Source organism: Psammomys obesus, unplaced genomic scaffold (assembly GCF_907164565.1).
Source record: "Psammomys obesus unplaced genomic scaffold, mPsaObe1.curated_primary_1811, whole genome shotgun sequence".
Taxonomy (NCBI): Eukaryota; Metazoa; Chordata; class Mammalia; order Rodentia; family Muridae; genus Psammomys; species Psammomys obesus.
In genome coordinates, this window is record NW_026585626.1 from 12,190,314 (window position 1) to 12,203,797 (window position 13,484).

The 13,484-nt window shown below is 42.1% G+C and overlaps 1 protein-coding gene across 2 annotated transcripts in view; it reads left to right on the forward strand.

Annotated features, from left to right (window-relative positions):
• Positions 1 to 13,484, forward strand: part of Kat2b (lysine acetyltransferase 2B) — a 113,253-nt gene that overhangs the window by 49,822 nt on the left and 49,947 nt on the right. For both annotated transcript variants that reach the window (XM_055614152.1, XM_055614157.1), the window contains exon 3: positions 12,800 to 12,945. In XM_055614152.1, coding sequence (XP_055470127.1) covers positions 12,800 to 12,945 — 146 coding nt within the window. The remainder of the gene's footprint in view (positions 1 to 12,799; positions 12,946 to 13,484) is intronic.

Sequence of the window (13,484 nt, forward strand, 5' to 3'; positions counted from 1 at the left end):
GAAGGTGGTGCTGGGGATGGGAGTACATACTTTGTTGCCAGCACTCACATGGGCAGAGGCAACTGCATCTCGGGGGGTTTGAGACCAGCCTGGTCCACAGAATGAATTCCAGGCTATCAGAGCTCCACGATGAGACTCCGTCCTGACTAAACAAAACGTACATCATTGAGGGCTGTGCATTTACACAGAAGCCAGAAAGCAAGAGATACACCATGTGACCAAGTGCAGCCGCAATTTTCTGCTGTTGTGTGTGTGTACATGGATGTGGAGGGCAGACATCAACCTTAGTGTTCTTCCCTAGGAACACCATTGTTTACTTTGTGTTGTTGATCATTAATATTTATTATTGATTCATCTTTTAGTTAAACAGTGGTTATTCCTAAACCAGCTGAGGCTAGGATTTAATTAATTAACCTAAAGCACAGTGCTGGGCAATAGTTATTCCATCTTAAAACTCCATCTTAAACCTCCAAGCTCACGTGGTTTCCTCCCATTCAGATTTCCCACATTATACTTGCTTTTTAGTCGTATCTTAGGTCCGGTTCATCTCTCCTGTTGGTTCCAGGTCCTCTCCTTCTGATCTCTCCTTCCTGACTCTTTCCCCTTGCTTCCTTCTCTTCTCCTCTGGACCAGAATGTCTCACCCTATTCTCTCCATTGCTCAGCACTGGCCTATTGTTTTATTCACAATACAGAGAACAATGATGGCATGTTTACACAAATTTGAGACAGGTGATGCTTAGAATAAACATCACAATGCAATGTCGGGATTGAAACCAGATAGTGAGGGAGAGAAATCAGCCTTTGAATGAACAAGCGTAAATTGTATACATTCCACAAGAACATTATATCAGCAACTTTGCTTTTTTGTTTTGTTTTTTTGGAGACATAGTCACACTTTGTAGGTCCAACTGGCCTGAATTTACAGAGTCCTGCCTACCTCTGCCCCCAGAGTACTGGAATTGCAGGTGTGTGCCACCACTCCAGAACTACTTTGCTTTTTTTTTTTCTTTGAGCTAGGGTCTCTGGGACACGAGGTTTTCGCTTCCTGAGTTCTGAGATTACAAGTATGTGCCACCACATGCTTAATTTGATGAGGGTCATTTTTACTTGTTTTTTTTTCCTCTTTTCAACCACTTAATGTCATCAGCTTTAGACATTTTTACTGTTGTAAATTATGTTCATCTTTTTATCTTTATTTTTTTACAATTTATTCACTTTATATCCTTATTGTAGCCCCCTCCCTCATCTTCTAGTCCCACCCTCCCTCCCTCCTCCTCCTGTTCTCCTTCCCCCAGTCCACTGAAAGGGGGGGAGTCCTTCTCTCCTACCATCTGACCCTTGCCTATCAGGACTGTCTCAATCCTCTTCCTCTGGTTGGCAAGGCCGCCCAGCCAGGGGGAAGTGATCAAAGATCAGGCAACTGAGTTTATGTCAGAGGCAGCCCCTGCTCGCCTTACTAGGGAACCCTCATGGAGACTGAGCTGCCTGTGGGCTACATCTGAGCAGGGGTTGTAGGTCTTCTCCATGCATGGTCCTTGCTTGATTCATCAGTCTCTGCAGTTCCCCCTGGGTCCAGAATTTTAGGCTTTGTTGGTCTCCTTGTGGAGCTCCTGTCCGCTCTGGGTCCTTCTATCCCCACCTTCTTCCACAAGACTTCCTGAGCTCTGCCCAAAGCTTGGCTGTGAGTCTCAGCATCTACTTCAATCCCTTGTTGGATGGAGCCTTTCACATGACCTCTATGGTAGGCTCCCGTCCTGTTCACTCTCTTCTACCACTTCCAGTATCTATCTTGTTTGCCTTTCTGATTGAGAATTTAGCATCCTCCCTAAGGTCCTCTTGTTATTTAGCTTCTTTAGGTTAGGTCTGTGGATTTTAGTATAGTTAGTTATCCTATATTATATGGCTAATATCTGTTTATAAGTGAGTATATACCATGCATGTCTTTCTGGTTCTGGGTTATATCCCTCAGAATGAGTTTTCTAGCTCCATGGTTTCCTTGTTTTTAATAGCTGAGTACTATTCCATTGTGTAAATGTACCACAAATTCTCAGAAAATTGAAAATAGTGTTATCTTAAGACCCAGATAGACCTCCTGTGGGCATATATCCAAAAGGTGCTCCACCACTTAACAAGGACGTTTGCTCAGCTATGTTCATAGCACCTTTATTCTTAATAGCCAGAAATGTTCATCTTTTTAATCTCTTTTTTTAAGGAAAGTAGACTTAGCTTCTAAAGTTTTGTTTTGTAATCATGATTTTCTTGCTTCATCTCCTACTACTGAAATGACAGACTCTGGTTGGGGGGAAGGAGCTTTTTATCTTTGAAAAATAAAACATCATAAAATCTTTTGTTCATTTGAGATGGGGTCTCATGTAAGGCTGGGTGGCCTTGAACTTTGGGTCTTCCCAATTCCTTCCAAATTCAGGGATTAAAAGTGTACCAGTCACCTTTGAGTTTCAGCTGCGCTGGAAGTGAGTCCAGCCAGCACGGATGTTGCAGCGTCTCAGGGTCACTGGTTGGATCAGGAAACTTGACTTGCTTGTCCTTCTGCACAGGGCTTTTCCTGAAGGCTGCCTCGTGTCTCCCATTTCCCCAGCTTTACCCACACCCCATGCCTTTCTTGTATTTTCTGCCAGAGAACTCTTGCCCTCCCAGGCCTAACCCTAAAACTTGTGGAGGAAGTGTTCTAAGAGGTCTGCTGGATGTGGTGCTTCCCTGTGGATAGTCACAAATATGCACCTGTTTATTTTCTGAACTGTGATTGATGGCTGACGTTTAAAGGCTTGCAGTTTAGAACATATTTTTAGCTTCTCCTGTATCTTGATGTTTGATTGTTGGTTTGTTGTTCCTTTGCTTTTTGCTGTTTTGTTTTATTTTAGAACAGGGTCTTATATTGCTTAGGTTGGCCTGGCCTGCCTGAACCTGCTGTGCCCCACAATTATTCGAGCCACAAGACTGCTCACCACACTACTTCTTTTTTAACATTTTCAATGCAGTTGTGGGAACATTTAAATTTGAAAGTTAGTTCCCATGGGTTTTTAAGTACCACAATCTTGTAATGGGCTCTGACTCTTAGACTTCCTTTTTTTTTCCTTTTCTCCATTTCAAAATTTGAGATTATGCAAGAGAAACATTTTTTCCTTTTTAAATTTTTTATTAAATTTATTTTTTTATTAATTACAATTTATTCACTTTGTATTCCAGCTGTATCCCCTGCCCTAGTTCCCTTCCAGTTTCACCCTCTCTCCCTCTTCTTCTCCTATGCTCCTCCCCCAGTCCACTGATAGAGGAGGTCTTCCTCCCCATCTGACCTTAGTCTATCAGGCCTCATCAGAACTGGCTGCATTGTCTTCCTCTGTGGCCTGTTAAGGGTGCTCCCCTCTCGGGGTAAGTGATCAAAGAGCCAGAGCTCCACAAGGAGAACAACAGAACCAAAAAATCTGGGCACAGGGGTCTTTTCTGAGACTGACACTCCATCCAAGGACCATGTATGGAGATAGCCTAGAACCCCTGCTCAGATGTAGCCCATGGCAGCTCAAGTGTTCAAGGAATGGGAACAGGGACTGTCTCTGAAAAAACAATCTTCAAATGATCACCCTGTTGCCCATTAGTATACTGACAGTTATCACTGCAGGTGTCAATTTTCTAAAGTTTGGAAACTGCAGGCATTAGTTTTATGTCTTCTAGCAAAAGAAAAAAAAAAACCTGATGTGTAGGCTATGTGGTGACCCATGACTTTAATCTCAGTACTCAGGAGGCAGAGACAGGTAGGTGTAGGTGAGTTCATATCCATCTGGGCCTTTTATTAAGTTCTAGACCAGCCAGAGACCCCTTTTCAAAACAAACAAACAAATAAACAACCCCTCCAAAAAACAAAAACAAAAAAACCCAACACTGATCACAACAAAATAATTTGTGCTGCTTCCAAATCATGTAGACACTTTTATGTTTGTTTGTGGTACAAAGGAACAGGGACACATTTGCTTCTAGGTCAACAGGCCTCAGAAGAATTGGCAGGCCAGCCTTGAGAAATACAAGAAATACAAGTAAGTATACTTCGTCAGTAGAACATCACAGCACACAGTGACCATGAGCTATGGGTCTCCTGCAAGGCAGCAGCTGTACTGTGATTCTCAGAAGCAGGCACACAGCCAGTCCCTCATGGCTCTCCGTTGTTTGTAATGTGACGTAGCGTTGAGAAGGGGCCAAGGCACACTCTTCTAGAGAGATGTCCATTTCCCCTGACCTCAGGTGCTTTTTCTCTCCACTTCACTCCACACGGTGCACACAGTGGGCACTGGGGCATGTGACTTCCAGGAGGGCAACCTTTCTGGGGCTTAAGCTGCAGCCAACCTTGAGTAATTATTATTATTCAAGTTTGCGGGAGCAGTCTCAGTTTGTAACATAGGCTGGGCTTAAACTCATGATTTCTCCTGTTTCAGCCTCCTGTATCCCAGGTAATTATATCCATATTTTGTAACAGGCTTTTGGAAGACTGTTTGAATTAAAGCAGGGGCCAATAGATTTGACATTGAGTTCAGATGTATTAAAATTAACAGGCTGGATGTGGTGCACTGTTGTAATCCAGTACAAAGGAAAACAAAGCAGGAGAAGAAAATTGATGTCAAAATTACCAAACAAAAAAATGCAACTTATGTAGAAATAACTTTATTCTTTGTTTTTCTTTTTGGGACAGGATCTCCTTGTGTAGCTCAGGATGGCTTCAAACTCACAGAAATCTCCTGCTTCTACCTCTCCAGTGCTGGACTTAAAGGTGTGTCCCATCACACCCAACTGGAAATAACTTTAAATTTTTAATTTTATGTACATGTGTATCATGTGCACGTGGTTCCTAAGGGGGTGAGACGACTACACCAGGTCCCCTGGAACGAGAGTTCAGGTGGTTGTGAGCCGTGATGTAGGTGCTGGGAACTGAGTCTAGATCGCCTAAAAGAGCAGCTGAAGTGCTCTTCACTGCGGAGCCATCTCTTCAGTGCTCTAAATATCGAAACTTTAAAATTGTAAAGTCACGAAAACAGTGTGGAATAATATTTCATGTGCTCTTCCTCCAGGTATTACTTGTTGGTAACATTTTGTTTTATTTGCCTTGTTATTTGTTTTAATATTTATAGTCATACACACACACACACACACACACACACACACACTCATATACAATTATAAAATTTCTGTGTTGGATAGATTTCTTTTTTTCTTTCGAGACAACATTTCTCTGTGTAGCCTTGGCTGTCCTGGACTTGCTTTGTAGACCAGGCTGGCCTCAAACTCACAGAGACCCACCTGCCTCTGCCTCCGAGAGTACTGGGATTACAAGCATGCACCACTGAGCATTTAAATTTTGCCACCATTCCCGGCTTGTGCTGGATAGTTTTATTAGTTTTATGTCGACTTCACCCAAGCTAGCATTATTTTAAAGGGGGTAACTTCAACTGAGAAAATAAGATCCAGCCGTAGGGAATTTTTTAAATTAGTGTTGGCTGGGGGAACATTTTATTGCCTAGCCAACCCTGGGGTATGCAAGCCGTGGGGAGCAAGCCAGGAAGCAGCACCTTTCCATGGCCTCTGCTGATGCAGGGGTTCCTGCCCTGCTTGAGTTCCTGTCCTGACGTCCTTCAGTGCTGGAGTATACCTGTGTAGTGTAAGTGTAAACGTAGCGGAAGTGTGAGCTAAAATAAACCCTTTCTTCTCCACGTTGCTTTTTGTCATGTTTCATCACAGCAATAGAAACCCTAATGAAGACAATACCTTTATGTAGTCTCTGTTCAGTTCGCAGTGCAGTAAGGTTAACATTAGTGCGTGTGTCTTATTTTCTTAGCTAACCTAAAAATGCCCTTGAGAACATATTTTTCTTTCCTTTAAACATCCAATCCAGAATTGCATATATAGTTGTCCTGTAATTTTAGTTTTCTTAAGCTTGAAACAGTTTCTCACCCTTTTAAAAAAGTGATACTGTCATTTTCACAGTGGCATACTTTAAAAATTGAAAACATACTCATTAAAGTGCCAGGGTGGTTAGTGACAAACGCCTTTAGTTTAGCACTCAGGAGGCAGAGGCAGACGGCCTCTGTGGATTTGAGGCCAGCCAAGTTTATATAGCAAGTTCTACACTAGCCAAGGCTACACAGTGAGAGCTTTCTCCAGAAAGAACAAAGTGCTCAGGGAGATTCATTTCTCTCATCTCTTGGTTCTTTTACGACATATTGTTAAAAGGCCTAAGAGAAATGCCAAGCTACAGAGTTGATATTCTAAACAATAATTTTAAATTTCCTTCCTTCCTTCCTTCCTTCCTTCCTTCCTTCCTTCCTTCCTTCTTTCTTTCTTCTTCCTTCTTTCCCTTCTTCTTTGCTTTTTGTATGTTGAGACAGAGTTTTTCTGTGTAACAGCCCTGGCTGTCTTGGACCTCATTTTGTAGATCATACTGGCCTGGAACTCACAGAAAACCCCTGCCTCTGTTTCTTGGATCCTGGGATTAAAGGCATGCACCATCCCACCCGGCTTTGAATTTCTTTTTATTTCTTGTTTGTTTGTTTGTTTGTTTGTTTCAAGACAGGGTTTCTCTTTGTAGCTTTAGCTCTCCTGGAATTGCTTTATAGACTAGGCTGGCCTCAAGCTCACAGATATCCACCTGCCTCTGCTTCCCAGAGTGCTGGGATTACAGGTGTGCCCCAGTGCCTGGCTTTTACATTCTTTTAAAATAATTTAATATTTTTTCCTTCTTTATTTTTTGGAGGGGTGGGTCACCAGGATCAGGGGATGAACGTGGGACGACTGGGAAGTGAGTGTAATTAGGGTGCATGATGTGAAATTCCAAAATAATAAAATATTATGTAAAAAAGTATTCACTTATTTATCATTTATTAAATCACATGAATTTTTTGCTTGAATGTGTGAATGTATATCATATCCATGGAGTGCCTATGGAGACAAGAAGAAGGTGTCAGAATACCACCCCAGCACCCTAGACTGGAATAACAAACAGTTGTGAGTTGCCATATTAGTTCAAGCAAGTAAACCTAGGTCCTTTGGAAGAGTAGCCAGGGCTCTTAACACCAGAGACATCGCTCCACCCTCCAGTTTAAAAGTTCAATACTGCTAAATCTATTCAGCCAAACACAGGCCCTCACAAACTCTGTAAGCCTCTGCACAGCATAAAACAGATAGACCATTAGTACCTGAATTTTTTTTTAATTTTTTATTTAACTTTTATTAATTACACTTTATTCATTTTGTATTCCCCCCATAAGCCCTTCCCACCTTCCCTCCCGGTCTCACCCTCTCCCCCTTTCTGCATGCATGCCCCTCCTCAAGTCCACTGATAGGGGAGGTCCTCCTCTCCTTCTTTCTGATCTTAGTCTATCAGTTCTCATCAGAAGTGGCTGCATTGTCAGGGTTCTAGGTTATCTCCATAGAATAGTCCTTGGTTGGAGTATGAGTCTCTGGGAAGTTCCCTGTGTTCAAATTTTCTTGTTCTGTTGCTCTCCTTGTGGAGTTCCTGTCCTCTCCAGCTCTTACGATTTCCCACTTCTTACATAAAATTCCATTCACTCTGCCTGTCAGTTGGCCATCAGGCTCAGCATCTGCTTTGACAGTCTGCACGGCAGAGGCTTTCAGAGGCCCTCTGTGGCAGGTTCCTAGGTTGTTTCCTGTCTTCTTCTGGCTTTCAGAGGCCCTCTGTAGCAGGTTCTTAGGTTGTTTCCTGTTTTCTTTTTCTTCTGATGTCCATCCTCTTTGCCTTTCAGGATGGGGATTGAACATTTTAGTTAGGGTCCTCTCTTTTGCTTAGTTTGTTTAGATGTACAGATTTTAGTGGGTTTATTCTATGTTGTATGTTTATATGAGTGAGTATATACCGTGTGTGTCTTTTTGCTTCTGGGACAACTCACTCAGGATGATCCTTTCCAGATCCCACCATTTACCTGCAAATTTCATGATTTCCTTATTTTTCATTGCTGAGTAATACTCCATTTTATAGATGTACCACAGTTTCTGCATCCATTCTTCAGTTGAGGGGCATGTGGGCTGTTTCTAGCTTCTGGCTATTACAAATAAAGCTGTTACAAACATGGTTGAGCAAATGTCCTTATTGTGTACTTGAGCCTCTTTTGGGTATATGCCTAGGAGTGGTATGGCTGGATCTTGAGGAAGGGCTATTCCTAGTTGTCTGAGAAAGCGCCAGATTGATTTCCAGAGTGGTTGTACAAGTTTACATTCCCACCAGCGGTGGAGAAGCGTTCCCCTTTCTCCACAACCTCTCCAGCCTGTGTTGTCACTTGAGTTTTTGATCTTGGCCATTCTGATGGGTGTAAGATGAAATCTCAGGGTTGTTTTGATTTGCATTTCCCTAATGGCTAATGAGGTTGAGCATTTCTTTAAGTGCTTCTCTGCCATTCGATATTCCTCTACAGAGAATTCTCTCTTTAGCTCTGTTCCCCATTTTTTAAGTGGATTACTTGGTTTGCTGCTTTTCGGCTTGTTTAGTTCTTTATATATACTGGATATGAGTCCTCTGTCAGATAAAGGGTTGGTGAAGATTCTTTCCCAATCTGTAGGCAGCTGCGTTGTTTTGATGACGGTGTCCTTTGCTTTACAGAAGCTTTTCAATTTCATGAGGTCCCATTTATTCATTGTTGCTCTTAGAGCCTGTGCTGTTGGTGTTCTGTTCAGGAAGTTGTCTTCTGTACCAATGAGTTCTAGGGTATTCCCCACTTTTTTTTCTAGCCAATTTAATGTGACTGGTTTTATGTTGAGGTCTTTGATCCACTTGGACTTCAGTTTTGTGCAGGGTGATAAGTATGGATCTATTTTGTACCTGAATTATTTTAAGGCAGTAGGAAAGGACCAGCATCCTCAAAAAGCAAGCCGAGGAATTGGCAGTACTAGAGAGGGCAGTATCTTGTGGAAAGTAATGGACGTCACCTAAGGCATCTAATCAATGCAACAGAACACCAGCAACCATTACTATTCACAGCATGATCTGCTATGAGAATGAGCCCAGATAAGGGCAGTGTGTGTAGGGAGGGTTGGGGGGGGAAGACAGGATATTCTCTCACATTATTTCTACATTGTATGGACGAAAAATTCTTGAAGGGTTAGGGAACAGTCATCAAACCTTAAAAATAGCACATCCCAGTCAGGCTTGGCAGGAGCTGGGAGTTGGCAGGATTATAGAGTTGAAGCCAGCCAGGACAATGAAGCACACATGGAGACACTGTCAAAGGGGAAAATAAACCCCGAAAATACAAGAACAGAAGGGTACCTGGGCATCAAGGTGCATGCTTGTAATTCCTGCACTTGGGACACAGAGGCAGAACTGCCACAAGTCTGAGGCCAGTAGGCCAGCCTGGTCTATAAAGCAAGTTTTAGGACAGCCAAGCCTACATAAGTAGGACTCTGTCTCAAGCAAGCAAGCCAAACAGCAGCCTGGAAAAGGAACTGCTTAAATTTCCGTTATTTCTAGGACTATGCATAGTTTACATCAGTGTCAATTTACAAATGTTTATAAACAGAAAAGTTAATGTTCAAACTGGGTACACACCTTTAATCCCAGCACTTGGGAGTTAGAGGCACTCAGATCTCTGTGAGTTTGAGGCCAGCCTGGTCTACAGAATGAGACTGTCTCAAAAAAAAAAAAAAAAAAGAAAGAAAGAAAGAAAGGTTGGGTGTCGTGACAGGAACCTACTCCCAGCACTCAGGAGGCAGAGACAGGCAGATTTCTGTGAGTTTGAGCCTAATCTTCAGAGCTAGATTCCAGTACAGCTAGTGCTACACAGGGAAGCTCTGTGCTTCCCTCTCACCCCTCACCCCCCCACCAAAATAACCTAAAACTAAATTTAAAATTGTGTAAGTACAGTTTGACATTTTTATTTTATATTTGACTATAGTATGCGGCCATAACACTCTTGACAATATACTCAGAATTAGATTTCATTTAAGTAGAACAATGTGAGGTTACTTAAAATTTTATTTTATTTTTTTATTTTATTTTATTATTTTATTATTTTATTTTATTTTATTTTATTTTATTTATTTTATTGTAGGATCTTCCTTGAGGTCATTTGGAAGCCTTTGGAGGGACAGACCTCATTTTGGAGATAACTAGGTTAAAATTTTTGTCAGTTAATTGCAGAAATAATACTTTTTTTTTTTTTTTTTTCTCTCTCTCAAGCTGGCCTTGTGCTCGTCATTCTACTGCCTAAGCCTCTTGGGTTTATAGGTGTGTGCTTCTCAGCTTTTTGCTCTCAACAAATTCCCATCACCAGCTAGTTTCTCCCAGCCTCCCTACCCCGAAAATGTAAGGGTACCACCAGCAAGGCAAATTGGACTCTAAGACAATATGACAGTCATCCTGAAATGACAGCTGGCCTGTCTCTGTCCTCACCATCCTCCCCACCAGCCACCAGATTCATTCCTTCTGTGTCACATTCCAGAGGCACTGCATTTTCTTAAGTTCCAGACGGCCCTCTGTTCCCGTGGTAGTCTAAATGCGGCATTGCTCAAACAAACACATCTCCCCGAGACCCTAAGATCACTTGTCTGAGCTGCTCTCTCCTTGCTCTGATATCTTTCAAAGTGGCTAAGGTGAAGAAGGGTTTGTTTTGGTTTGCAAGTGTTCAAGCACATCAACGGGGGTGAGGGAACATTTCACATTTAAAACACACTTCTCATTCTTTGAGGCTGTTTGCCAGAGCTGGCCATAATAAACTTAATCTCTGGACTCCAAGCATTCAGTCATCCCCTGCTCATGCCAGTACCCAGGTTGCCTACCTTTAACTGCAAGGCAAAACTGTTTACTGATAAGCAACTTTTATTAAGCTCTAAAGAACCACTAATTACTGAAACAAACAAACAAACAAACAAAAAACCCACCTTAACCTTTAAAAAACCCTTTTCAGTTTTATTTATTATTTTACATGCATAAATGTTTTGCCTTATATGTCTGTGTACCACAGGCGTGCCTGGTGCTTGTAGAGGCCAGAAGAGGACATCACATCCCCTGGAACTAGAATAACAGTTGGTTGTGAACCTTCATGTGGGTGCTTTAAATTGAACCTGGGTCCTGGAAGATCAACCAGTGCTTTTAACTGCTGAGCTAATTCTTCAGCCCTTTTCATCTTTTCTAAAGAAGACTTTTAAATATAAACAGTAATTTTTCAGTTATTTTTAAAACTCATTTTTGTTTTTGTTTGCATGACTGCTCAGGATTGAACTCAAGGACTCTTCAATGCTAAGCAAGGGCTGCACAAAAACACACCAATCCTAAGAAAACATCCTTTTAAAGACATGGTTCTTGGGGCTAGAGACATTGCTCAGCCAGTATGAGTACTTACTGCTCTGGTAGAGGACTCAGGCTCAGTTCTCAGATCATCATTGTGTTAATCCTAGTGCCAGGGTGCTGACCTGGACTCCTTGTATAACAAGCAGGTATTTGGTATATGTGTATACATATATCCAGGCAAACATACACACATAAACAAACAAATAAATAATTTTAAATCTCAAAGAAAAAGTGGTTCTTTATGTAATGTGTGCTTGAAAATTGCCAAGAGAGTGGATCTTAAATATTTTCTTATTACTAAAACTTGGCAACTCTCCACCCCCACCCCCACCCCCATACCAGGCAAAGGTGGAAGCAGAGGCAGACAGATCTCTCAGAGTTGTGAGCCAGCCTGGTCTATGTAGTGAATTCTAGGCTAGTGAGGGCTACGTAGTGAGATCATGTCTTAAACAAATAAAACAACCTCACCCAAAAAAGAAGATAAAAATTAGTAAATATCAGCATGCAAATCTCCAGTGATTAACCTGAGACATTGGATCTCAGTGTGTGATCTGTGGTGATGTAAGGTCGTTACAAGGCGCCAGCCTGGGAAACAGAGCCTATTCTATCCACAGCAGCAGCAAACCTCAGACACAGGAGCACCAAAGACTTTTTTTTTTTTTCAATAATTTTAACTTAGCATGCAAGTAATGGGATTCATTATGGCATTTTCATACATATGTACTGTTATCTGTTGTCCTAACCCAGGCTCTTCCTACACTCTCAGTTCTCCTGCCTTAGTCTCCTGAGTGCTGGGATGGCAGGTGTCCACTATGCCCAGCCAATCACTCCCTTTTCAATTTGATAATGCAAAGATGCAGCATTGATCCTTGTGAACTCAGGTGTGTCCACTAGATATATTCACGTGGGATTACAAGGAATGCTTGTGTTTGTGTACATGTGTGTATATGTGTGTGCACTACCGTGTGCCTGTGAAGACAACTATGTGGAGTTGTTTCTATCCTACAGTGTGAAACAAGGAGATTGAACTGAGCATGTCAATCTTTGGCAGTAAATACTTTACCCACTGAGCCAGCTCACTGTAAGCCACAATGCTTGGCTACTAATTAGTGTGTGTGTGTGTGTGTGTGTGTGTGTGTATTTGCATGTGAGAGTGGGTGTGAACATCCCAGGGCACATGTGAGGAGGTCAGAGGACAACTTTTAGGAATCTGTTCTTTTCTTCCACGGTGGGAATTGAACTTGGGTCGTCAGGCTTGTATGGCAAGCATGTTCACCTACTGAACTGTCATGATGGCCCCGCTGCTCTATGTTTCTGTGTTTGGGATCTTGCTTGGTAGTTGCTTGCCTTGATGTATTTGTCTTCCACCTGTGTCATCTTGGCAAGGGTTGGGATTACAGGCAAGGGCCAGCATGCTAGGTATAACCTTCTGTTTTACTGTGGGTGATGTTTGTGACTCTCTCTTGACTTCTTCCACCTCTTCTTTTGGCCTCACCTTAAGCTGCTCATGTTTCCCATTTGGAGAATGTATCGGAGGAGGAAATGAACAGACTCCTGGGAATTGTGTTGGATGTGGAGTACCTCTTTACCTGCGTCCACAAAGAAGAAGATGCAGATACCAAACAAGTTTATTTTTACCTATTCAAGGTGAGGTCTTAACATTTCATGTCTTCATTTTTATTACATTTAACTACTTATTTGTATATGTGAACATACACTCAGTTACGTGCAGATGTTATGGCTGACACAGGGAGATTAGAGAACAGTTTGTGGGACTCACTTTTCTCTCTCCTCTACTGGGAGTAACTCAGGTTGGCAGCTTTGGTAGCAAGTACCTTTCCCTGCTGAACTGTCTTGCTGGCCCCTTGTTTTTTTTGTTTTGTTTTGTTTTGTTTTGTTTGTTTGTTTGTTTGTTTTGAGACAGGGTTTCTCTGTAACAGCCCTGGCTATCTTGGAACTCACTTTGTAGAACAGGCTGTCCTTAAACTCACAGAGATCCAACTGCCTCTGCCTCCTAAGTGCTGAGATTAAAGGGGTGTGCCACCACTGCCTTGCCCTATTGTTTTAAAAAATTATTTCACTTTTAGTTATGTGTATGTGTGTGTGTGTGTGTGTGTGTGTATGTATGTGCGCGCACGAACACACACACACACACACACACACACACACACACACACACACACACA